The 23,732-nt window shown below is 45.3% G+C and overlaps 2 protein-coding genes across 7 annotated transcripts in view; both read left to right on the plus strand.

The window, feature by feature from the left end:
• Nucleotides 1–23,732, plus strand: part of LOC112239765 (rab GTPase-activating protein 1) — a 142,149-nt gene that overhangs the window by 77,800 nt on the left and 40,617 nt on the right. The gene's annotated exons all lie outside the window — the stretch shown is intronic.
• LOC112260174 (probable G-protein coupled receptor 21) lies at nucleotides 14,570–20,891 on the plus strand. Its single transcript, XM_024435069.2, has one exon. It carries the CDS (start codon nucleotides 15,710–15,712, stop codon nucleotides 16,799–16,801), a length of 1,092 nt encoding a protein of 363 aa, XP_024290837.1. The 5' UTR covers nucleotides 14,570–15,709; the 3' UTR covers nucleotides 16,802–20,891.

Raw genomic sequence — 23,732 nt, forward strand, 5'->3', positions numbered from 1 at the left:
ACTGTAAATAGCGTTGGATAAGCACTCACAATAATGATAGTACTTACTAAATATAGGCTACTAAGTTACCTACTCAATATAAAACGTTGCATTTCCCCTCGTACATGATCATGTGGAAGTCGGGTGAGATGGATGTGATTTTGATGTGCAGGCAGTCCTCGATTGAAAGCCGGCTTCTGTCGTGAGTGTTGCTTGCGTTCATAGAGGAAAATGAGGACTCACAGATGTGAGTCGATCCAAACATTGTTAGCATATAAAATGCAAGTGTCTTTATTGGGCTATAATCCTCTGAGCATGCCACCCGAAACGCACACAGTGACTCGGCACTCCTTGAGCGCATCGCTGATTTGGCTCAGTGTTTGGAATTCTATCAGCTCAGTTTGAATTGCGGCCTCATCCAGCAACGGCGTCGTTTTCCTAGCGGGGGGGGAGGAGAATCCTCCACCTGGGTGGACTGTTGAGAGGGTCACGTAAAAACGCAACGATATCCTTTGGCATGCTGTAGTCTTCAGATCTGGTGGAGAAGTTGTCTCTCAGCTGCCGGATGAAGTCTTCCATCACCTCTGTGACAATGCTGCGGTCTGGTCCCTCTGCCTGTCATTTCTTCAGTGTGCTGAAGTGCAGTAGCCTTCCAGATGACCAAGTCCAAATCAAACAACTCAAGTTTCCTAGTAAAGGCCTCAAGTTTTCCCACCATGTCCATTACTGTTTTCCCTCTTCCTCTAACTGCAGATTTAACCTATTTAAGTGACATGATATGTCAGCCAAAAAGCAACATTGGAAAATAATTCCTCAATTTCCAGAATACCAAGGTGATCAGCTGCTGCCGGCATTTCGCTTTTATTTGGAGAAAATCCAGAACCTCGTCATGCAGCAGAACCCCTTTTCCTTTACACAGCCATCTCAAGTCGTTGGGAAGCAGGAGATAATCGTGGGTGGCCTCTGATAAAGCTCGCAAAAACGACGGTTTTGGGTGCTTGATGTCCCCCTGACAAAGTTGATTATGCACATTTAGTTTATTCATTACATCTTTTAGCTCGCCGTTTAGTCTGGCTCACAGCACACGCTGATGAATGAGACAATACAAGCCATTCATTTGGGGGGCGAATTCCTTCAACCTGCTGACCAGGCCCCTGTATCTCCATAGCAGGAACCCTGTCGTGACCACAACGTTTACTTTTTCGAATGAAAGGCCATGCTGGGTAAACGATCCTTTCAGCTTCGTGAATATGATGTCCCCGGTGGCGTGTCCTTCGAGGGGAGTCAGTGCCAGCGGCTCTTCTTCAAATTCATTTCCATCAAAAGGATGGACACGTACACACAACTGTGCGACATCGGTGTTGTCAGTTCTCTCATCAATAGCCAGAAAGAAATGCTCAATTTGATTGAGCCCCTCCAGAACAATCCTATGCACATCATCCGCCAGTGCATGGACACGGCGGCCGGCTGTCGACGCTGACAGGGACACCTGTTTGACAGACTCAATTATGCTATCAATAGACTTGTCGGTAGCCAATTCCTCAAACTGTCACCATGCACTTTTTAAATGCCCCACGTCTGTGAACGGCATGTTGTGTGTTTGGTTAGAACCCAAGACGCTTTTAGGGAGGCACTTGTGACTTTCTGTTTTGTCGGGTCAGGCCGAGATTCTGGTGCCGTGTGTGTAGCTCGCAGTTTAGCGCCTCATTTTTTCCAGATGAAAAGATTGTAAGGTGAACGCATATCTCTGTCCATCCTTGAAACTTCGTTTTTTTTTAAATCCACCTTTGTTTCGGTACTTCTTGAGAGCGATTTGTCTCTTGCTTGCAAGTTAATTGTTCTGAACTAATGTTGACGTGCTGTAGATCTGTTTTTGTCCCCCACCAATCAACTCACAAAGAAATAGACAAAAATAATAATTGAAGAGAGACATTGGGGGTTTTAGGATTGTATTCCGATCGAAAATGATGGGTTAATAATGTTGTTCAATTTGTAGTGCATGCCTTTTTAATTGTGCTAATATTATATGCTAATTATGTTCTGGCCCGACTGACGATTAGCTCAGAAACAATGTGGCCTAGTTGACGAACCCTACCTCTATCAGGTCACAACCACGAATTGAATTCTTATTGAATTTTTTGGTTTCTAGTAGCCTCTCTCGACAGCCGCTCTATAACTGGCGAAGTTAACCTAATGTGAACATATGTATGTCTTGAGTCTAAATATCACGTGTCAAAAAACATGGTCTGTCTCTCTGCTGCACTCCACCATTGTACTTAATTCAATGGCATTAGCAACAGGAAATACCACAGTATCTGACCCGCATTCTATTTCAAGTTTTAGCCTCCGTTACCAGGTGGTACTAAGAGCTCAATTTTGTCATTGTGGCTACAAACAAATATTTCCAGACAATCCTAAAGTAATACCCAACAGAACATATAACATAATATAAATAGTCTATTCCTGTTTTGAAGTTATTTTAGATTGTGGGTATTATCAATCCTTTTCAGCTAATCCTGAGTACTATCCACAGAGGTTCTGGTATAAATATCTGTAAGTTTAGCCCTTTACACTGATACCCATATACAGGTTGAAAATTGCAGATTTGGGCACTGATAAGCGCCTAAATTGTAACGTGCTATAAATGACATCAGAGCTCCGGCTCTGCACTTCACAGCGTTCTATGGGTTTGGACCGACCTTCGCTCTGAACTTGAGCACCACTCATGACAGGAAGTTGCCCCCATCCCTCCTGTATTTGGGCAACTTTAGCAGTTTTTTATTGTCTGAGTGAGTGAAATGCTGTAAATGAATTATAACCTTGTCAGAAATGTCCAGATGATCAACTACTTTCCCATGTTGGCTAGATAGGGAAGTTAGAGGCTTCAGGAGGAATTCAGGAGGCTTGTTGCCCATAGGGACGTGTATGTTGTTGTTGTATGTTACATTTATTATCTTACAAAGATAGTTTATCATGTCAAAGTTGAATGTGTCACTGTTGATATTGCATTGGTTTGATTTGTTTTCAACATGCTCAGGAGGAACCTAGCTCGGCAGGTTGCTGCAATTTTAAAATTAGCTGACTAGGTCAGTAGACTACACTAGCCGATTGTGCTATCTTTACCTAGCTAGCGCTAGCCAGGTGTGCCACGGTGCCAGTGTTGCCTTTTGCTTCGACAAGCTAATTGGATAGAGCTAAGAGCTAAACCTGTCTGCAGCTGTGGCATCGTCCTTTCCTCTTTCCTCTCTTCCCTCTTTCCTCTCTTCCTTCATCCCGCCTTTCCCTGCTCCCATCACCAGCCAGAGGAGAGAATCAGGAGCAGTTCACTGTCGCTCTCCTCCTCTCCCTCTTTGTCTTCCTCTCTCTTTCTGTCTTTCTCTCCCATCCCCCTCCATCTCCCTCTCTCATAATGGATGAGCCCAGCGGCTCCCCAGCTTTCAGATGCCTCTACTTTTAACCCCTGGTGTGGCAGGCTGAGCAGGTGCATGTACGCTGAGGGAATGTGTCTAGAGCAAAGCACAGGGGAAAGGTCCGTGTCTGACTCTGAAGGTGCAGCAGGGTGGTGTGAGTGTGATAGAGAGAGTGTGTTTGTGTGTCTTTGGGCTACATCCATCTCTCTGCCACAAGGCCTGAGACTGCAGAACTAACAGAGTCATCCAGACCACGACGGACGGACACTGCAGTAGATACACACAGACAAACACAGACAGACGGGCACTGCAGTAGAGACAGACTGATGGACGGGCAGACAGACAGCCAGACCGAAAGGATAGGCACACATCCAGACAGGCAAACCGATATCCAGACGGACTACTCATTCAAGGGTTTTTCTTTCTTTCTTGTTTTACTATTTTCTACATTGTAGAATAATAGTGAAGACATCAAAACGATGAAATAACACGTATGTGATCCGTTTCAGGAAACTAGGAGTATGTCGCAGATCACTACTTCACAGGACAGCCTTTTGAACGTAAAACATTTTAAAAAAAATCTAAATTAACTTTCATGTGCCTTAGTAACAAACTTGTATGCCATCTGTAAATACGAATACAATTGTTAAATTACGAGCCTAGTTGGTTTAGCCACAGAAAAAGCCAGCAACCTTCCCGCTAGCCATGATTGGCTGAGATAATGAGTGGGCTGGACATGCCGAGAGATGAGTTGGGATTGGTCTGCCATATAGCATATTTGAGCTGGACAGTATGTCTAAGTAATCCTGTCGAGTGCTGCTTTAAATTGTGTATTAAAACTGCATAAGTGGTGCTCTCCACTTTCTGGAGGACTGAGTTTTGAAATCAGTGGAATTCGCGAATGATGGCTAAAGAGATTGAGAACACCTGTCTCCGGATTACATCTTCAAACTAAGGGCAACCATGGCACCTGACAGGAGACCCGTCCAACCATGAATGATGTAAGATAGTCTAGCTAGCTACAATTTCAGATATGACATGTTTCTAATTTTGACAGAAAGAGCTATAGCCTAATGTTAGCTAGCTAACATTGAACCTAATTGGTTAGCTACCTAGACAAAGAATATCTCTCCAATAGTGCTACCAAAACATTCAAAAGCCATTTTCTCAAAAGTTGATAAACTTTCAAAGCAAAATTACTTTCCCATTGTTCCTCAACTGTAGCGTATGATATACAATTTTGTAGTCTTTACTTTTATCCAATGTAAAAAAATTCAAATTTTATTTGGGCTGTAATCTGAGGTGCAGTTAATTACAGATTTCTGAGGCTGGTAACTCTAACGAATTTATCCTCCTCATCAGAGGTAACTCTGGATCTTCCTCTCCTGTGGCGGTCCTCATGAGAGCCAGTTTCATCATAGTGCTTGATGGTTTTTGCGACTGCACTTGAAATTTGCCGTATTGACTGACCTTAATGTCTTAACATAATGATGGACTCTCGTTTCTCTTTTCTTATTTGAGCTGTTCTTGCCATAAATGGACTTGGTATTTTACCAAATAGGGCTATCTTCTGTTTACCACCCCTGCCTTGTCACAACACTACTGATTGTCTCAAACGCATTAAGAAGGAAAGAAATTCTACCGTTCAAAGGTTTGGGGTCACTTAGAAATGTCCTTGCTTTTAAAAGAAAAGTAAAAATCTTTGTCCATTAAAATAACATAACATTGATCAGAAATACGGTGTAGACATTGTTAATGTTGTAAATGACTGTTGTAGCTGGAAACGGCTGATTTTTAATGGAATATCTACATCCCAGAATTTTCCATACACAGACTTATTTCTCAAAAATGTTGGGCACGCATTCTCCTTTGCCAAGATGATCCATCCACCTGACAGGTGTGGCATATCAAGCAGCTGATTAAACAGCATGATCATTACAGAGGTGCACCTTGTGCTGGGGGCAATAAAAGGCCACTCTAAAATGTGCAGTTTTGTTTCACAACACAATGCCACAGGTGTCTCCAAGTTTTGTGAGAGTGTGCAATTGGCATGCTGACTGCAGGAATGTCCACCAGAGCTGTTGCCAGACAATTTAATGTTAATTTCTCTACCATAAGATGCCTCCAACGTCATTTTAGATAATTTTGCAGTGCGTCCAACCGGCCTCACAACCACAGACCACGTGTATGGCGTCGTGTGGGCGAGCGGTTTGCTGATGTCAACGTTGTGGACAAAGGCCCCATGGTTGTGTTGGGGTTATGGGCAGGTATAAGCTACGGACCACGAACACCAATTGCATTTTATCGATGGCAATTTGAATGCACAGATCTACTGTGTGTAGCCCATTGTTGTGTCATTCATCTACTGCCATCACCTCATGTTTCAGCAAGATAATGCACGGCCTCATGTCGCAATGATCTGTACACTATTCCTGGAAGCTGAAAATGTCCCAGTTCTTCCGTGGCCTGCAGACTCACCAGACATGTCACCCATTGAGCATTTCTGGAATGCTCTGGATCGACGTGTACAACAGTGTGTTCCAGTTCCCACCAATATCCATCAACTTCGCACAGCCATTTAAGAGGGGTGGAACAGCATTCCACAAGCCACAATCAACAGCCTGATCAACTCTATGCAAAGGAAATGTGTTGCGTTGCATGAGGCAAATGGTGGTCACACCAGATACTGACTGATTTTCTGATCCACACCCCGACTTTTTATTTTATTTTTTTAAAGGTATCTTTGACCAACGGATGCATATCTGTATTACCAGTCATGTGAGATCCATAGATTAGGGCCTAAGGAATTTATTTCAATTGACCAATTTCCTTATTTGAACTGGAGCTCATCAAAATCTTTCAAATTGTTGCATCTTGTGTTTATATTTATGTTCAGTAGACACTGTATTCTTGTCAAGGCCTATCCTATTTAACTATTGCTGTACATATACTATTCTTCAGATATACTCTCCATATTGTCTATACATCTCATCACATATATACAGTATATATTTATACTCCGGACACCGACATTGCTCATCTTAATATTTTTATATTTATTAATTCCATTCTTTTTAGATTTGTGTGTTATGTTGTGTATTTTTAGATATTTCTGCGCTGTTGGAGCTAGGAACACAAAGCATTTTGCTACACCCGCAACAACATCTGCAAAATATTTGTATATGACCAATAAAATGTGATTTGATTTGATAACAACAACCAAAAATACATTAAGGGTTGTGCTATTTCCTGGGGAAGGTGCAAGTTGAGCCTGCTCTGAGGTTGCCTCATTAGGCAGGCAAATCAACCACACTGCAAGGAATTCCTAAAAACTGATTTGTCTGGTTCCTTCCCATTGTTTAAGTGAAAGACAGACAATTTATGGAAAGTTGAGCCTGCACTGAGAATCCTTTTTACTGATAACAACCAAAAAAAACAAGATTCCTACCCATTGTGTAGGTGAAAATAAAACAATACTGTATATGGTGTTTCTGGATGTAAATAGCTAGTTTACATTTTTTTGCGCAAGTGATCATAATTTTCGGGCAACCCAAAAATACAAATGACTTGCCCGATTGACAAGTGCCTTTCACACCTTAATGTCAGTCTCTGGACAGACTGAAAGACACTGCGGTAGAGATGGACTGACTGACGGGCAGACAGATGGACAGGCAGGCACTGGTCTGACAGTCAGATGGTAGGGGAGAAAGTTTAAACTCTAAAGACAATGCAGTCAGTTACTGTGGGACAGTATAGGCAACATTTCAGTCATGCTCCTTCAGTATGACCAAAGACGAGGCTTTCATCCTCATTCATAGTTTTGCGAGGGTTGAAAGCTTTACTTTAGCCAGACATTGAAAGCAGGGAGCATAACAGAGCGTGCTGAGCGTCTTCAGTTCAGACACACTGTGGTCCTCAGAGAAGAAGCTAAATGAAGGAACAGCATCTGGTGATCTGGCAGCCTAATGAGGAGCAGGTGCATAAGGGACGACACGCACGCAAGCTGCACAGACACACATACACTCACTACAATGAAGGGCCTTGAGGAGGAATGTGAAAATGTAAACTCATCTTGCACAGTGAGTCCCCTGAGGGACATTAGCTATATTTTATACAAATGACATACGGCATTCTTAATCATGTTACTGTGGAAGTATGGTCTTCACTGCCAATGTGGTATTGTTTTATTCACATTCCTGCTTCATGTTAGACGGAGGTGCTAGCCTTCCCTTTACCAGGAAGACATTCAATGACTAAATAAAAAATGTGTCATTTGAGTGTTTCTGTGGTGTCTGCAGTTGAAGTTTAAGAGATGACAAATTTAGTTTACAAGATGGACAAAAGTACAGTGTCCTCCCAATGCCCTGTTCTTGTCTTGGCTCGTTATGATCTCCGATCAGAAGTCCGAATCTCCCACAGTTTATGTGATAGGAATGCCCTGTCATGGCTGCTGAGAAGGGAATGAATAGAACAGTACAGATGGCCAGGCTCCAAAAAAAAAAAAACACGAGTATTTATTTGGTGCAGCAACAACTCGGTCGGACCAGAGGACGCAAGGCATAGATAACATCCACTGATGTGAGTTCAACTCTATGCTAAATGTGTGAATATGTGAATCTAAGTGTTTGTGCTAGTGAGGAACAAAGTGGGTAAAACAATGAGGCACAATTGCGATCAGAATTTCCGTTAACTTAATTTATTGAATAAAAATGGAACTGAAAGTCTTACCCTGGCATTTAAGAGAGGAAGAGTTGCATTGTACTTTTTTGGTTTACACTACTAGCATTATAGGAGTGCACAAATAACCCAATATTAACATCTCTAGGGCTACAGACAGCAACATATCTAATCAAAACCCTATAGAAGTCAAATTTGGGTATATACAGTTGAAGTCTGAAGTTTACATACACCTTAGCCAAATACATTTAAACTCAGTTTTTCACAATTCCTAACATTTAATCCTAGTAAGAATTCCCTGTTTTAGTTCAGTTAGGATCACCACTTTATTTTTAGAATGTGAAATGTCAGAATAATAGTAGAGAGAATTATTTAGTTCAGCTTTTATTTCTTTCATCACATTCCCAGTGGGTCAGAAGTTTACATACACTCAATTAGTGTTTGGTAACATTGCCTTTAAATTGTTTAACTTGGGTCAAACATTTTGGGTAGCCTTCCTCAAGCTTCCCACAATAAGTTGGGTGAATTTTGGCCCATTCCTCCTGACAGAGTTGGTGTAACTGAGTCAGGTTTGTAGGCCTCCTTGCTCGCACCTTTTCAGTTCTGCCCACACATTTTCTATAGGATTGAGATCAGGGCTTTGTGATGGCCACTCCAATACAGAGGTCGACCGATTATGATTTTTCAACCGATACCGATTATTGGAGGACCAAAAAGGCCAATACCAATTTAATCTGGCGATTTTTATTTGTAATAATGACAATTACAACAATACTGAATTAACTCTTATTTTAACTTAATATAAAACAGCAATAAAATCAATTTAGCCTCAAATAATGAAACATGTTCAATTTGGTTTAAATAATGCAAAAACACAGTGTTGGAGAAGAAAGTAATATATGCCATGTAAAAATGTGTGCCATGTCAAATATGTGCCATGTAAAAATGTGTGCCATGTCAAATATATGCCATGTAAAAATATGTGCCATGTCAAATATATGCCATGTAAAAATGTGTGCCATGTCAAATATATGCCATGTAAAAATGTGTGCCATGTCAAATATGTGCCATGTAAAAATATGTGCCATGTCAAATATATGCCATGTAAAAATGTGTGCCATGTCAAATATATGCCATGTAAAAATGTGTGCCATGTCAAATATGTGCCATGTAAAAATATGTGCCATGTCAAATATATGCCATGTCAGAAAGCTCATGTTTCAGTTCCTTGCTCAGAACATGAGAACATATGAAAGTTGGTGGTTCCTTTTAACATGAGACTTCAATATTCCAAGGTATGAGGTTTTAGGTTGTAGTTAATATAGTATTTATAGGACTATTTCTCTCTATACCATTTGTATTTCATATACCTTTGACTATTGGATGTTCTTATAGGCACTATAGTATTGCCAGTGTAACAGTATAGCTTCCGTCCCCATCCTCGCCCCTACCTGGGCTCGAACCAGGAACACATCGACAACAGCCACACTCGAAGCAGCGTTACCCATCGCTCCACAAAAGCCGCGGCCCTTGCAGCGCAAGGGGAATAACTACTGCAAATCTAAAAGCGAGTGACGTTTGAAACAGTATTAGCGCACACCCAGCTAACTAGCTAGCCATTTCACATTGGTTACACCAGCCATTAGGCTGATAGTCTTGAAGTCATAAACAGCTCTGTGCTTGCGACGAGCTGCTGGCAAAACGCACTAAAAGCTCTGTTTGAATGAATGATTACAGGCCTGCTGCTGCTCAGTCAGACTGCTCTATCAAATCAGACTTAATTATAACATAATAACACACAGAAATACGAGCCTTTGGTCATTAATATGGTCGAATCCGGAAACTATCATTTCGAAAACAAAACGTTTATTATTTCAGTGAAATACAGAACTGTTCGGTATTTTATCTAACGGGTGGCATCCCTAAGTCTAAATATTCTTGTTACATTTTCACAACCTTCAATGTCATAATTACGTAAAATTCTGGCAAATTAGTTCGCAATGAGCCAGGCAGCCCAAACTGTTGCATATACCCTGACTCTGCGTGTAATGAACGCAAGAGAAATGACACAATTTCACCTGGTTAATATTGCCTGTGAAACTGGATCAGTAGTTATAACTAGTGATTATGATTGATTGTTTTTTATAAGATAAGTTTAATGCTAGCTAGCAACTTACCTTGGCTTCTACTGCATTCACGTAACAGGCAGGCTACTAGTGGAGTGCAATGGTTAGAGCGTTGGACTAGTTAACTGTGCGGTTGCAAGATTGAAACCCCTGAGCTGACAAAAATACTGATTTCCGATTGTTATGAAAACTTGAAATCGGCCCTAATTAATCGGCCATTCTGATTAATCGTCGACCTCTACTCCAATACCTTGACTTTGTTGTTCTTAAGCCATTTTGCCACAACTTTGGAAGTATGCTTGGGGTCATTATCCCTTTGGAAGACCCATTTGCGACCAAGCTTTAACTTCCTGTCTGGTGTCTTGAGATGTTGCTTCAATATATCCACATCATTTTCCTGCCTCATGATGCCATCTATTTTGTGCAGTGCACCAGTCCCTCTTGCAGCAAAGCACCTCCACAACATGATGCTGCCACCCCTGTGCTTCACAGTTGGGATGGTGTTCTTCGGCTTGCAAGCCTCCCCCTTTTTCCTCCAAACATAACGATGGTCATTATGGCCAAACAGTTCTATTTTTGTTTCATCAGGCCAGAGGACATTTCTCCAAAAAGTACGATCTTTGTCCCCATGTGTAGTTTCAAACCATAGGCTGGCTTTTTATGGCGGTTTTGGAGCAGTGGCTTCTTCCTTGCTGAGTGGCCTTTCATGTTATGTCGATATAGGACTCGTTTTACTGTGGATATAGATACTTCTGTACCTGTTTCCTCCAGCATCTTCACAATGTCCTTTGCTGTTGTTCTGGGATTGAATTTCACTTTTCTCACCAAAGTACGTTCATCTCTAGGAGACAGAATGCGTCTCCTTCCTGAGCGGTATGGCGGCTGCATGGTCCCATGGTGTTTATACTTGCGTACTATTGTTTGTGCAGATGAACGTGGTACCTTCAGGCATTTGGAAATGTCTCCCAAGGATGAACCAGACGTGGAGGTCTACAATTTTCTTTCTGAAGTCTTGGCTGATTTCTTTAGATTTTTCATGTTGTCAAGCAAAGAGGCACAGAGTTTGAAGGTAGGCCTTGAAATACATCCACAGGTACACCTCCAATTGACTCAAATGATGTCAATTAGCCTATCAGAAGCTTTTAAAGCCATGACATAGTTTTCTGGACTTTTCCAAGCTGTTTAAAAGTCAACTTAGTGTATGGAAACTTTTGACCCACTGGAATTGTGATACAGTGAATAATGAAATAATCTGTCTGTAAACAATTGCTGGAAAAATGACTTGTGTCATGCACAAAGTAGATGTCCTAACCGACTTGCCAAAACTATAGTTTGTTAGCAAAACAAAATTGTGGAGTGGTTGAAAAATGAGTATGTAAACTTCCGACTTCAACTGTACATTATATGTAAAAAATGTATGTGGACACTTCAAATGAGTGAATTTGTCTATTTCAAGAGCTCAGTTTTATTTGACCTTTATTTAACTAGGCAAGACAGTTAAGAACAAATTCAGTGACTTTCCACATGGCACCGTCATAGGATGCCACCTTTCCAACAAAGTAGTATATCAAGTTTCAGCCCTGCCAGAGCTGCCAAACTGCCTCTGGAAGCAATGTCAGCACAATAACTGTTTGTCGGGAGCTTCATGAAATGGGTTTCCGTGCCCGAGCAGCCGTACTCAAGCCTAGTGGTGTAAAGCTTGCCACCAATGGACTCTGGAACAGTGGAAACGTGTTCTCTGGAGTGATAAATCATGCTTCACCATCTGGCAGTCCAACGGACGAATCTGGGTTTGCGGATGCTAGGAGAACGCTACCTGCCTCAATGCATAGTGCCAACTGTAAAGTTTGATGAAGGAGGAATAATGGTCAGGGGCTGTTTTTCATTTGTCGGGCTAGTTCACTTAGTTCCACTGAAGGTAGATCTTACCACTGCAGCATACAATGGTGTTCTAGACAATTCTGTGCTTCCGAGTTTGTGGAAAGCCTTTTCCTGTTTCATCATGACATTGCCGCCGTGCAAAAAGTGAGGTCCATACAGAAATGGTTTGTCTAGATTGGTGTGGAAGAACTTGACTGGCCTGCACACAGCCCTGACCTCACACCCCATCGAACACCTTTGGGATGAATTGGAACGCCGACTGCAAGCCAGGCCTAATCTCCCAACATCAGTGCCCAACCTCACTAATGCTCTTGTTACTGATTTGAAGCAAGTCCTGACTCCATATTACTGCCCATGATTTTGTAATGAGAAGTTTCACGAGCAGGTGTCCACATACTTTTGGTATACAGCCTGAATGTGTGTCTGAAAAAAATAGAGAGAGAGAGAAATTGGCGTTTTCTGCATTAACACAGACTGGTATGAGCAAAATGCACTTACTAGGTGTATGGATAAGTGAGTGTTAAATAATGATGTGTGTGTGTATATGAGAGAGGTGGTGTGTGTGAGTTCAAGGAGAGAGAGTGTGTGTGGGAGTGAGATAGTGGAGTGGCGGTCGGGGTATGCTCTGTGCAGCCAGCCAGTCTGTCATGGGAGGGACAAGGGAGACTTGCGCTCCTGCAGCTGCTTACTGGCTGGCGTTTGAACAGGGGGCGGACTGGCTCTGCCCTGCCTGCTGCAGAGAGACAAAGAGAGATAGAATCCGAGTGACCGAGAGAGAGAGAGACCAAGAGAGAGAGAGACCGAGAGAAAGAAACCGAGACCGAGTGTGAGAGTGAGCGAGCGAGTGCGACGGAGTGAGTGAGCGAGTGCGACGGAGTGAGTGAGCGAGTGCGACGGAGTGAGTGAGCGAGTGCGACGGAGTGAGTGAGCGAGTGCGACGGAGTGAGTGAGCGAGTGCGACGGAGTGAGTGAGCGAGTGCGACGGAGTGAGTGAGCGAGTGCGACGGAGTGAGTGAGCGAGTGCGACGGAGTGAGTGAGCGAGTGAGACGGAGTGAGTGAGCGAGTGAGACGGAGTGAGTGAGCGAGTGAGCGAGTGCGACGGAGTGAGTGAGCGAGTGCGACGGAGTGAGTGAGCGAGTGCGACGGAGTGAGTGAGCGAGTGCGACGGAGTGAGTGAGCGAGTGCGACGGAGTGAGTGAGCGAGTGCGACGTGAGTGAGCGAGTGCGACGGAGTGAGTGAGCGAGTGCGACGGAGTGAGTGAGTGAGCGAGTGCGACGGAGTGAGTGAGTGAGCGAGTGCGACGGAGTGAGTGAGTGAGCGAGTGCGACGGAGTGAGTGAGCGAGTGCGACGGAGTGAGTGAGTGAGCGAGTGCGACGGAGTGAGTGAGTGAGCGAGTGCGACGGAGTGAGTGAGTGAGCGAGTGCGACGGAGTGAGTGAGCGAGTGCGACGGAGTGAGTGCGACGGAGTGAGTGAGCGAATGCGACGGAGTGAGTGAGCGAGTGCGACGGAGTGAGTGAGCGAGTGCGACAGCGAGTGCGACGGAGTGAGTGAGCGAGTGCGACAGCGAGTGCGACGGAGTGAGTGAGCGAGTGCGACGGAGTGAGTGAGCGAGTGCGACGGAGTGAGTGAGCGAGTGCGACGGAGTGAGTGAGCGAGTGCGACTGAGTGAGCGAGCGCGCGCGACGGAGTGAGTGAGTGAGCGAGCGCGCGCGACGGAGTGAGCGAGCGAGCGCGCGCGACTGAGTGAGCGAGCGAGCGCGACGGAGTGAGTGAGCGAGCGAGCGCGACGGAGTGAGTGAGCGAGCGAGCGCGACGGAGTGAGTGAGCGAGCGAGCGCGACGGAGTGAGGGAGCGAGCGAGACGGACGGAGTGAGGGAGCGAGACGGACGGAGTGAGGGAGAGACGGAGTGAGGGAGCGAGCGAGGGAGCTAGCGAGCGAGACGTAGCGAGCGAGACTGAGCGAGCGAGACGGAGTGAGGGAGCGAGCGAGACGGAGCGAGACGGAGTGAGGGAGCGAGCGAGACGGAGTGAGGGAGCGAGCGAGACGGAGTGAGGGAGCGAGCGAGACGGAGTGAGGGAGCGAGTGAGACGGAGTGAGGGAGCGAGCGAGACGGAGTGAGGGAGCGACGGAGTGAGGGAGCGAGCGAGGGAGCTAGTGAGCGAGACGTAGCGAGCGAGCGACGGAGTGAGGGAGCGAGCGAGGGAGCTAGTGAGCGAGACGGAGCGAGCGAGGGAGCTAGTGAGTGAGACGGAGCGAGTGAGACGGAGCGAGTGAGACGGAGCGAGTGAGACGGAGCGAGCGAGCGAGACGGAGCGAGCGAGACGGAGCGAGCGAGACGGAGCGAGGGAGCGAGCGAGACGGAGCGAGGGAGCGAGCGAGACGGAGTGAGGGAGCGACGGAGTGAGGGAGCGAGCGAGGGAGCTAGTGAGCGAGACGGAGCGAGCGAGGGAGCTAGTGAGCGAGACGGAGCGAGTGAGACGGAGCGAGCGAGACGGAGCGAGCGAGACGGAGCGAGCGAGACGGAGCGAGCGAGACGGAGCGAGTGAGACGGAGTGAGGGAGCGGGTGAACGAGCGAGTGAGACGGAGATGAGTGATTGAGGGAGATGGGGACGGACGCAGTGAGTGAGACGGGGACGGGCGGCGTGAGACTGAGTCAGAGAGACGGAGACGGTGTCTCAGTCACTCACAGAGAGCGAGAGCGAAAGAGAGAGAGACAGAGCCCAAAGGAGAGAGAGACAGAGCGAGAGAAACAAGGCTGAATCAACTCCACAGAAGAGAGAGAGACTGGGTTTCTGCATTGGTATGCCTGCTCCTGCTCTCTCATTTCCACCATATGCCGCTGCTGCCTCTCTGAGGAGACCTGGATGCCAATCGCCTGCTTGAGGCTACTCCTTCAACCTCAATCATTTACATGTAACATTTATACTCTCTGTTCCCGGCGTGAGAGAGACCGGGAGAGCCTGAGTGAGAAGAGTGGATGACAATATCCTTGCTTTTCTCCTTTCTGCTGAAGTTCCTGCGGCGATTAGCAGAGCGGGTGGTTTCGACTCTTTGGACACTATCCGTCTGAGCTGTCCGTGTTTGGAGAAAAAGACTGAAAGGAGAGGACACAACATTCTCTGGGAAACATCGCACTCCATATCACCTGAGATATTGAGGAACGTGTGACTGCATTTTTATGAGACAAACTGGTATTATAGTAAGCGAAGATGATGAAAGTTGTCTGACCTTTTTGATGATATATTTCCCCCCTGCTCTTCGTGCAGCAGGCACACAGCGCTGCACGTGTTGGCTGTGTCTTTTCTGAGGAGAGAACGAGAAGTAGGATGAGAGCCTGCCAGAGTATTTGTCCTCTGCTATCTGTGTCCTTCTCTGTGTGACTCGTCTGTGTCTGTGCAGTGAGGGGTGCCCTGGGAGACTCCCGAGTCGCTGATCGTGGGCGAGGGCTAGTCCTCAACATTGCTGCTGACATGGCAGAGGGAACACAGCTCCTCTCTTTGGGGCACCGGCCTGGTCTGCTGCTGAGCTAGGACTTGGACCAGCCATTGACCATCCCCGGCCAAGTTCCAGTCCTCTGTCTCTGGATCTGGTTTCAGACCAGGGGCTTTCAGAAGGCTCCCTGGCTGCAAGATGAACTCTTCCTTGGACCTGCTGGACCTTGAGCTCCTAAACCAGAGCGGCTCTCCTTTCTGCCTCCTAGACATGGGCTACTCCCAGATCTTCAACACCTGTCTTTTAGAGGTGGCCATCATCTTGCTCCTCACAGTTCTCATCATCTCTGGCAACCTGGTGGTGATCTTTGTCTTCCACTGTGCTCCACTGCTCCACCACCACACCACCAGCGCCTTCATCCAGACCATGGCCTACGCAGACTTGTTAGTTGGGGTCAGCTGCCTCATCCCTTCCCTCTCCCTCCTCCACCACCTGAAAGGCCTGGATGAAGAGCTCACCTGTAAGGTGTTTGGTTACATGGTTTCCGTGTTGAAGAGCGTTTCCATGGCGTCACTGGCGTGCGTTAGCGTGGACCGCTACATGGCGATAACGCGGCCGCTGTCGTATGCTACACTGGTGACACCGTGCCGGATCCGCGTGTGCATCCTCCTCATCTGGCTCTACTCCGCCCTCATCTTCCTGCCCTCCTTCTTCGGCTGGGGGAAGCCTGGCTACCACGGCGATGTGGTTGAGTGGTGTGCCATGGAGTGGGGGACAAAGCCGCTCTTCACGTCATTCATCGTGGCGCTGCTCTACGTGCCGGCCGCCATGACGGTCTGCTTCACCTACGCCAACATCTTCCGTATCTGCCGGCAACACACAAAGGAGATCAGCGAGCGCCGCGCCCGCTTCAGCCCACAGGAGAGCTCTCTGGGACAGGATGGCCAGCCGCAGAATGCGCCGGCGTGCACGGACAAACGCTACGCCATGGTGCTGTTTCGCATCACCAGCGTGTTCTATCTCCTCTGGCTTCCCTACATCCTGTACTTCCTGTTGGAGAGTGCTGGAATCTACCGTCACCCCGTCGCCTCGTTCCTCACCACCTGGCTGGCTATCAGCAACAGCTTCTGTAACTGTCTGATCTATAGTCTTACCAACAGTGCCTTCCGGAAGGGTTTAAAGCGTCTAGGTTCATTCTGCGTGCAGCGTGTGGACAGTAAGAATCCTTTTGGCCCTGGGCCGGGGCACGGACAGGGGCCAGTCTGCACACGCTCCACATGCCATGTGTAGGACCTCCCAGAGACCCGTGTGACGGTCGAGTCAGTGTGTCGTGTTGCTAAAGCACTAAGTGTGTCCCATGTTGATGCTGAGCTAAGGGGAACAGGCTTCACAGGATGTTGTATTGCTACGGTTGTTTCCAGACAGTTGGATGTTTGTTGGATGGTTGCGTTCCTGGTCACAGCTGGCTCTGACAGGATCGGCTCCAGGACCCGAGCGTTTTGAGCCCCGCGTGGGAAGTACAGCCCAGCCTCTGCCATGAGAGAGGTAGAACATGGAGGGGGAGTGAGAGTCAGAATAAGGATGTGGAATTACAGTACCCTAACCTTTGACTCCAGTTACGGATGACAGAGCTATGGCTACGTTGTGTCAGCGTTTTGCCGTGGATGGAGTGTTAGTTGATTGAACACCTCCCTTCTGACAGTACTTGCCAAAAACACAAACTGTAAGAACACAAGAACACATGTTCTTGTGGGAAAAATATGTTTGAGACTGTATCTTCCTAGCAGTTTGTGAACCAATGTGTATTTGTGCCATGACTACAGTGTATTACATGCAACAAAGTACTCACATAATTAAAAACCCTGAAAAACACTTTAATACTGAGATAAGGGGAGCTGTCAATAACTTATTTAAATGTTTTCCCTTGTGGTTTTTAAACACGGAAACAGAATATTTACAGTATTGTGCGCTGAAGGGTGCAGCAAGCTCAGACTCTGAAGAGAAGCAAGTACTTCATCATTCATTTATATCTGGGCTGTTCTGAGGCAGAGGTACGGGCAGAGAAAGGGAGGACCACTTTGTTTAGAGGTTTAAACACCAGGAGTTTACTCCCGAGGGATCAGAGTAATCATTGACTGGATGACTTTTGTTTCAACAAGCTTCCTTATCATCAGAGCCTGTCTGACTCTGTAACCAAAGTACATTGCAGACAGACAGTCTGTTCCAGTTCACTTATGAGGAGAATGTGGTCATTGTGTCAAAGCAGAAGATTGATTGAAAATGGATTGTTTGAGTTTCAGAGTAGTTTATCTACTCCAAAGCGTTGCCCCATTGTCTGTTGCATCTGGTATTAACAAGCCAATACCAGTGGGCCTGATTAGTGACCTTTACTGTCTTCATTATCTAAGATTTTTCTGATGAGACTTTCTAAAAGAAAGAGTGAGCAAACATCCACATCTGATGTTTTTTTTTCAATGTCAAATTTTCTCTTCCAATTATCTGGTTACTCAACGTGGTCTCAGGGCAATTCGTATTATTCTGTACATAAATCTGAGACATTTCTTTTAGTATGCTATATTACTTTACATTATGAATGCAATTGCGGTTGTACATTATCATATGATTATAAGATATGGTCAAAAGTATCATTCGTCTTACCCGGCCGTACAATAGCATACAAATTGGATGAATTAACTTATCATATGTCTTGGGATGGATGTATAGTATTATACGTCTTTCTCTGAGGCCAAGTTGCTTGTTGCGCCATAACAACAAAGGAGAATGATGAGAATCATTTCCTTTGGTGGTTAGGCGACAACAATTAGGTCAAGTTGGAAGTTAAAAAAAAAAGTTAATAGCAGCCTAAAATACGATAGCAAACCTTTTAATGTACAATGAATTTTTTTGTTATTATTTGTGAATTTATCTTTGATAGTATGTGCTTGTTTCTGTGCGTCGACGTCTCTGCAATGCTCTTCCCTGCCGTGGAAAATGGACTCAAGCGATCCCCGCTTTTGCGGACGTGCTGCTTTTTCAGGTTGCATAGCATGTCTCATAGGTCAACTTGAGTTGTTAAACTGCAGCTCGCGTTAACGGTGACGTGACGGCATTATGGTTTGGCCATGGGTTAATGACCATGAATGTTGAGAAAGCTGTGAGCTGCTGTCAGCTGAGGAACATCGGCCCCTGGCCAAGTGTCGTAAAGTATTGTCTGCATAGTAATGCAGCCCCACAGTTTCTTGTGTTACTGCATACATTCCAAATGGCACCCTATTCTCTAAATAGTGCACTACTTTTGACCAGGACCAATAGGGCTCTGGTCAAAAGTAGTGTACTAGATAGGGAATAGGGTGCCATTTGGGATGTATGCGGTAACACAAGAACCTGTAGGGCTGCATTACTTTACAGTATAATGAAACAGATAGAAATTAAGATCTCAATGTTCAACTGTTTTCGGTCCAATGTTACTAGTTATTTATTAGACCTTTCACAGCCTTTGGCCTCTTGAATTTTTTCTCTCTCTTTTTATGGTAGCCTACTCCTCCATTTGGGAGCAAATATACAATATACTTAGTAGCTTTACTTTCTTAGTTGACCAAAGTTGAATGTGTGTTAGATGTTATATATTTAAAAAAGAACGAGACGGAATGAGAGATGTAGAGAGAGATAACGTGCAATTTAGGGTTATTTTTTTAATGGAAGTTTTCATGTTAGGAATTTTGCAGTGATGACGGTATGGACAGACATTGAGTTGGACTACTGTATTGTTAGGCTGCCTCTGCAATGACTACAGTGCTGTTCATCTTTATGTAGGCTAAAGTTCCATGTTACATTTCAAATTTGTACATAGTCTTATGCATGTTTTGCCTACTGTATATATTTGATTAGGTGACTTGAATAAGAAAGCTCACAATTCAAATGTTGTCAAACTACAAACACTTTTGGAGACTGTCTTTGCGCAGCCAAAGGGCAGAGTGCAATACGTTCATTGTTCCTCCATTTTGTCCTCTTTATAGAAGAATGTCAACTCAGACACCATTTTTTATATATATATTTTTTCCTCCTCTACATTTTACCACCGGTTATTGAAACAATAGATCTGTTTCTCTCTATTGACCATGTGATGTTCCTGAACTGTTGGTGATATTCAGAGTCATCACACGTTGTTCACCACTTTATTACTTCCACATGACTTTCTCCGTGACTCTTCTGCCCTTTGGGGATGGATGTGTGTGTGTGTGTGTGTGTGTGTGTGTGTGTGTGTGTGTGTGTGTGGGTGCTTTGTATGCTACTATGTTTGATGTGCGAATGCATAGTTTTTTGTTTTTTTAATTAATAAATGTTTGGGTCTTTTTTAGTGTGTTGGATACTGACCGGCAGCTCAGTTCTCTCGAAACAAATATTTGCTCACGGACATATGCCAAATATCGATTGGGTTTCCTACTATTGTACTTTCAAACAGGCTCTTACCACTTGGTATTCCGATGAGGTGGATTTGTACTTCTAAAACAATTCCTTACATTTGTATACCATTTTCCATGCTTTCAGGTTAATGGATTTACTAATATCGTTGTGTATTTTGTTCTTCTTTTGAGGAAGATAGGAGTTCAACATTTGACCGTATCCCCATCTAGGTGTCGGTTTAGTTGAACTCTATTCAATCCAGCAGTCAGTTGACGGTTCTTTAGAAAGGGGGCAAAACTGGGGGAAAGGTTTCTTGCTTTGCTTGTTTGCTGATGTACGTTTTTGGGACATTTCAATGCCAAAATTCCCACGATGACCTGCTCTCGACAGTGCCATATTAGGACGTTGTGAGACCTGATATGATGCTGGAAACGTCCATGCCAAATCTGGGACAGTTTTGTGGCCCAAGCTTTACTAGAGGACTACACACCCACGCACACACACACACTGTTTTCCCTTCTGTTATCCAGCATGTCCTTATTGAATTTTCTCATATGTATTTTCTTAATGCTCTAAATTGTCAGGCCAGGCTCTCTTAATGGTTAGCTCATGACCTGACTGTATTAAGTGGCTCAGCTCTTTATCAGATTAAGAGGAGAATGGACGCATTAACAAGAAGGCCGTTTGGCTGGAAATGTCCCAAAACATGGTTGAAAATGTGACTTTAAAAAAATGTATTTAATGTTTAACATTGGTTGAACTCTCTTCAATGTTTAGATTATTTGTCGCAAATGCTGGGTAAACTGAATGTTGCGGGGGCTTAAACATAATCATGTTCTCTGTGTTATTTAAGGCTAGTTAACTAACTCGGTACCACGAGCCCTTGTAATGATGTCATGTTGTAGAGTTGTCCTGAGGTTCTATTCTGGTATATTATTCTGCACTGAGCAAATAAATGTGATCTTATCTAAAGGAATCACACTTCCTGCTTGTTATTCTTGCTTTGTGCTTTATGAAAATGTGTGCATGCTTGTGGGCTCACCGAGCTTGTACACTATATGGGCGTGTGTGTCACTGTTACCACAAATGCATACCTGCACATGCTGGACACGTGTTTGTGTACGCTATCGACTTATCGTTACCACAAATACAATACCAGGGATCAGCAATTCACCACATCTTCAGTCTTTCAGGTCCCTGTACATTATGTGTGAAATCAGGCAAAGTTCGTCTGAAGAAGAGGTTCTTTCATATGTGGGTTATTCTTAGCTCCCTGCCTAGAGCCGATAGACTGCTAGCCTGGTTGCTAGCCTGTTAGCTAGCCTATTAGCTGGAGCCAGAGGAGCTAGCCGGCTGTACAGAGGAAAGGAACAGTACCACACCGTATACACACACAGACACCTCTGCCCAGCCTGGCTCTGTATTCAGGGCCGAGGGTGGCTGTCTGAAGGAGGGCAGGTTGCTCCCCCACACAGGGCCTGAGTAGGAGACGGAGGAGAGCCCTCTCTCCCACCCTTCCTCCTCCTCTTTCTCTCCCTCCCACCATACTTCCTGGAGTAGGGCTTTCATCGCCCCACTCCAGGTCTCATAATCAGCCCTAAGTAAGAAAAACAACATGCCATTTCAGCCATTGTGTTGGGTCAGAATAAACCTGAGCTGTAAACAATGGAGGAACAGGTTAAAGTGCTTCCTACACACACACACACACAAACACACACACACACACACACACACACACACACACACACACACACCGTCTTTCTCCATCACTAACAATGAGCATCACCAAACACTGTTTTTTTCTCCCCCCACTCACGCAAAGGCTCTAGATGGACAGAGGCTAATTGGTGTTATGTCACTGGGCTTTTTAAAGTGTCTCAGAGCCCGAGATGACCCTCCCGAACATAAACATGGATCCTTATCAGTGATGGAGACCGGGCCTCAGGCCTCAGTCCAGCGCAACATCCCTATATCCTTTTGTAGTGCACTCCTTTTGACCCCTTAGGGCTCTGGTCAAAAGTAGCGCCCTATATAGGGAATAGGGTGCCATTTGGGACACAGGCATTGATGTTAGCCACCCCCTACTACCCCAATGGCTGGAGGGAGAGGAGAAGTCCATCCACCAGTTAGGTCTTTGTTTATTCTTCTCTTCTTCCGTCCATTCTTCTCCTGCTTGCTTTCTTTTGGTTTCAGTCTTCCTCTTTGGAAGTAGGAACAGAAAGCTTGATGGAGATTAGGGTCGAAGGAGAGAGGGAGTTGGTCGGTTGGGTCCAGTTGTTGCAAAGTTGGTGTACATGAGTAATAAAGGCATAATTCGCTGATTTTATGAGGGGGGGGAGATTATATATATAAAAATAGAGATATTTATCAGCAGCCCTACTTCCTAGGGCTGTGTCTGTGATGACTAGCTAGACCAACAACAACAAAATGTCCTAAACCAAATGGTCTTCTGATGTGATTTCAGCATTGACATGGACTCAGAACATCAAATGTCGTTGTTTCTCTATGAAGAATTGTAATTCGATAGAAAAAAAAATTAAAACGGGGGAAAAATGATCAAGAAAACGGAATTTGGGAAATTACATAGTGTCTTATTTGAAAGGTTTAAAAAACAAACACAGTAGCTCGTGACATCTTTCATCATGTAGAAGTAGCTCTCATGCTAGAAAAGTATACCACATTTCTCATACCGATGCTTTTCAATCGTGGAAGAGGAGTGAAGGAGGGCGCACAGTGCTACACCTCCAGACGATAACTAAAAGTAGTCTGCTCAGGCCAGTCAGCCAGCCGTAATAAGGGTGCAGGTAACTGTTACTTGGTACTGTAGCTCGTGCTGAATCATTTCCTCTGTGCCGTGCTGGGGACCAGACATCCAGCCGTAATAAGGGTGCAGGTAACTGTTACTTGGTACTGTAGCTCGTGCTGAATCATTTCCTCTGTGCCGTGCTGAGGCCAGTCAGCCAGCCGTAATAAGGGTGCAGGTAACTGTTACTTGGTACTGTAGCTCGTGCTGAATCATTTCCTCTGTGCCGTGCTGAGGCCAGTCAGCCAGCCGTAATAAGGGTGCAGGTAACTGTTACTTGGTACTGTAGCTCGTGCTGAATCATTTCCTCTGTGCCGTGCTGAGGCCAGTCAGCCAGCCGTAATAAGGGTGCAGGTAACTGTTACTTGGTACTGTAGCTCGTGCTGAATCATTTCCTCTGTGCCGTGCTGAGGACCAGACATCCAGCCAGTGACTCTCACCGTTATTCTGTAAATACTGTCCGCCATACTGGTCCAGATATCTAGGTGCTGAATCTGCCCCTAAGTCACTGGCTGACTGGCTCAGCTCAGTGACTGACTGAGGCTGTGTGTGGATGCTAGTGACTGTGTGTGGAATATGTGCATTATTTAAATGCTGTTCTGTTCCAGATAAACAGAGCATCAATAATGGAACCCGGGGGTAATTAATATTTGAAAAGGGCGCTGCAGAGTTGTTTGTGTGTGTGTGTGTGTGTGTGTGTGTCTGTCCGTTTGTGTGCGTGCATGCGTGGCGTTTATTCCTGTGCATACGTACGTGTGGGTACTGTAATTACAGTAATTCCATTCCGTGTGGCGCCGCGTCAGAATAGGGATCCCCGGGGGAAACATGTCAATACCGCCTGGGTTCCACTCTGGCTGTCGTAATAAGACCGGTTGCCATCTGACGTGTGCTACATGTGTTACTGTAAGGTGAGCACGATAACATGGAGGGCGGCTGGTCACCGGAGCTGAGCTGAGAGGATGGGATCCATTCACACCCCTGTCTGTGTCCTTTCATCTCTTTTTTTTCCCCACA

The sequence above is a fragment of the Oncorhynchus tshawytscha genome, linkage group LG20, assembly GCF_018296145.1.
Source record: "Oncorhynchus tshawytscha isolate Ot180627B linkage group LG20, Otsh_v2.0, whole genome shotgun sequence".
NCBI lineage: Eukaryota > Metazoa > Chordata > Actinopteri > Salmoniformes > Salmonidae > Oncorhynchus > Oncorhynchus tshawytscha.

Excerpts from the sequence above, each read along its gene's own strand:
- LOC112260174 (XM_024435069.2), top strand. The coding sequence starts at position 15,710 with ATGAACTCTTCCTTGGACCTGCTGGACCTTGAGCTCCTAAACCAGAGC.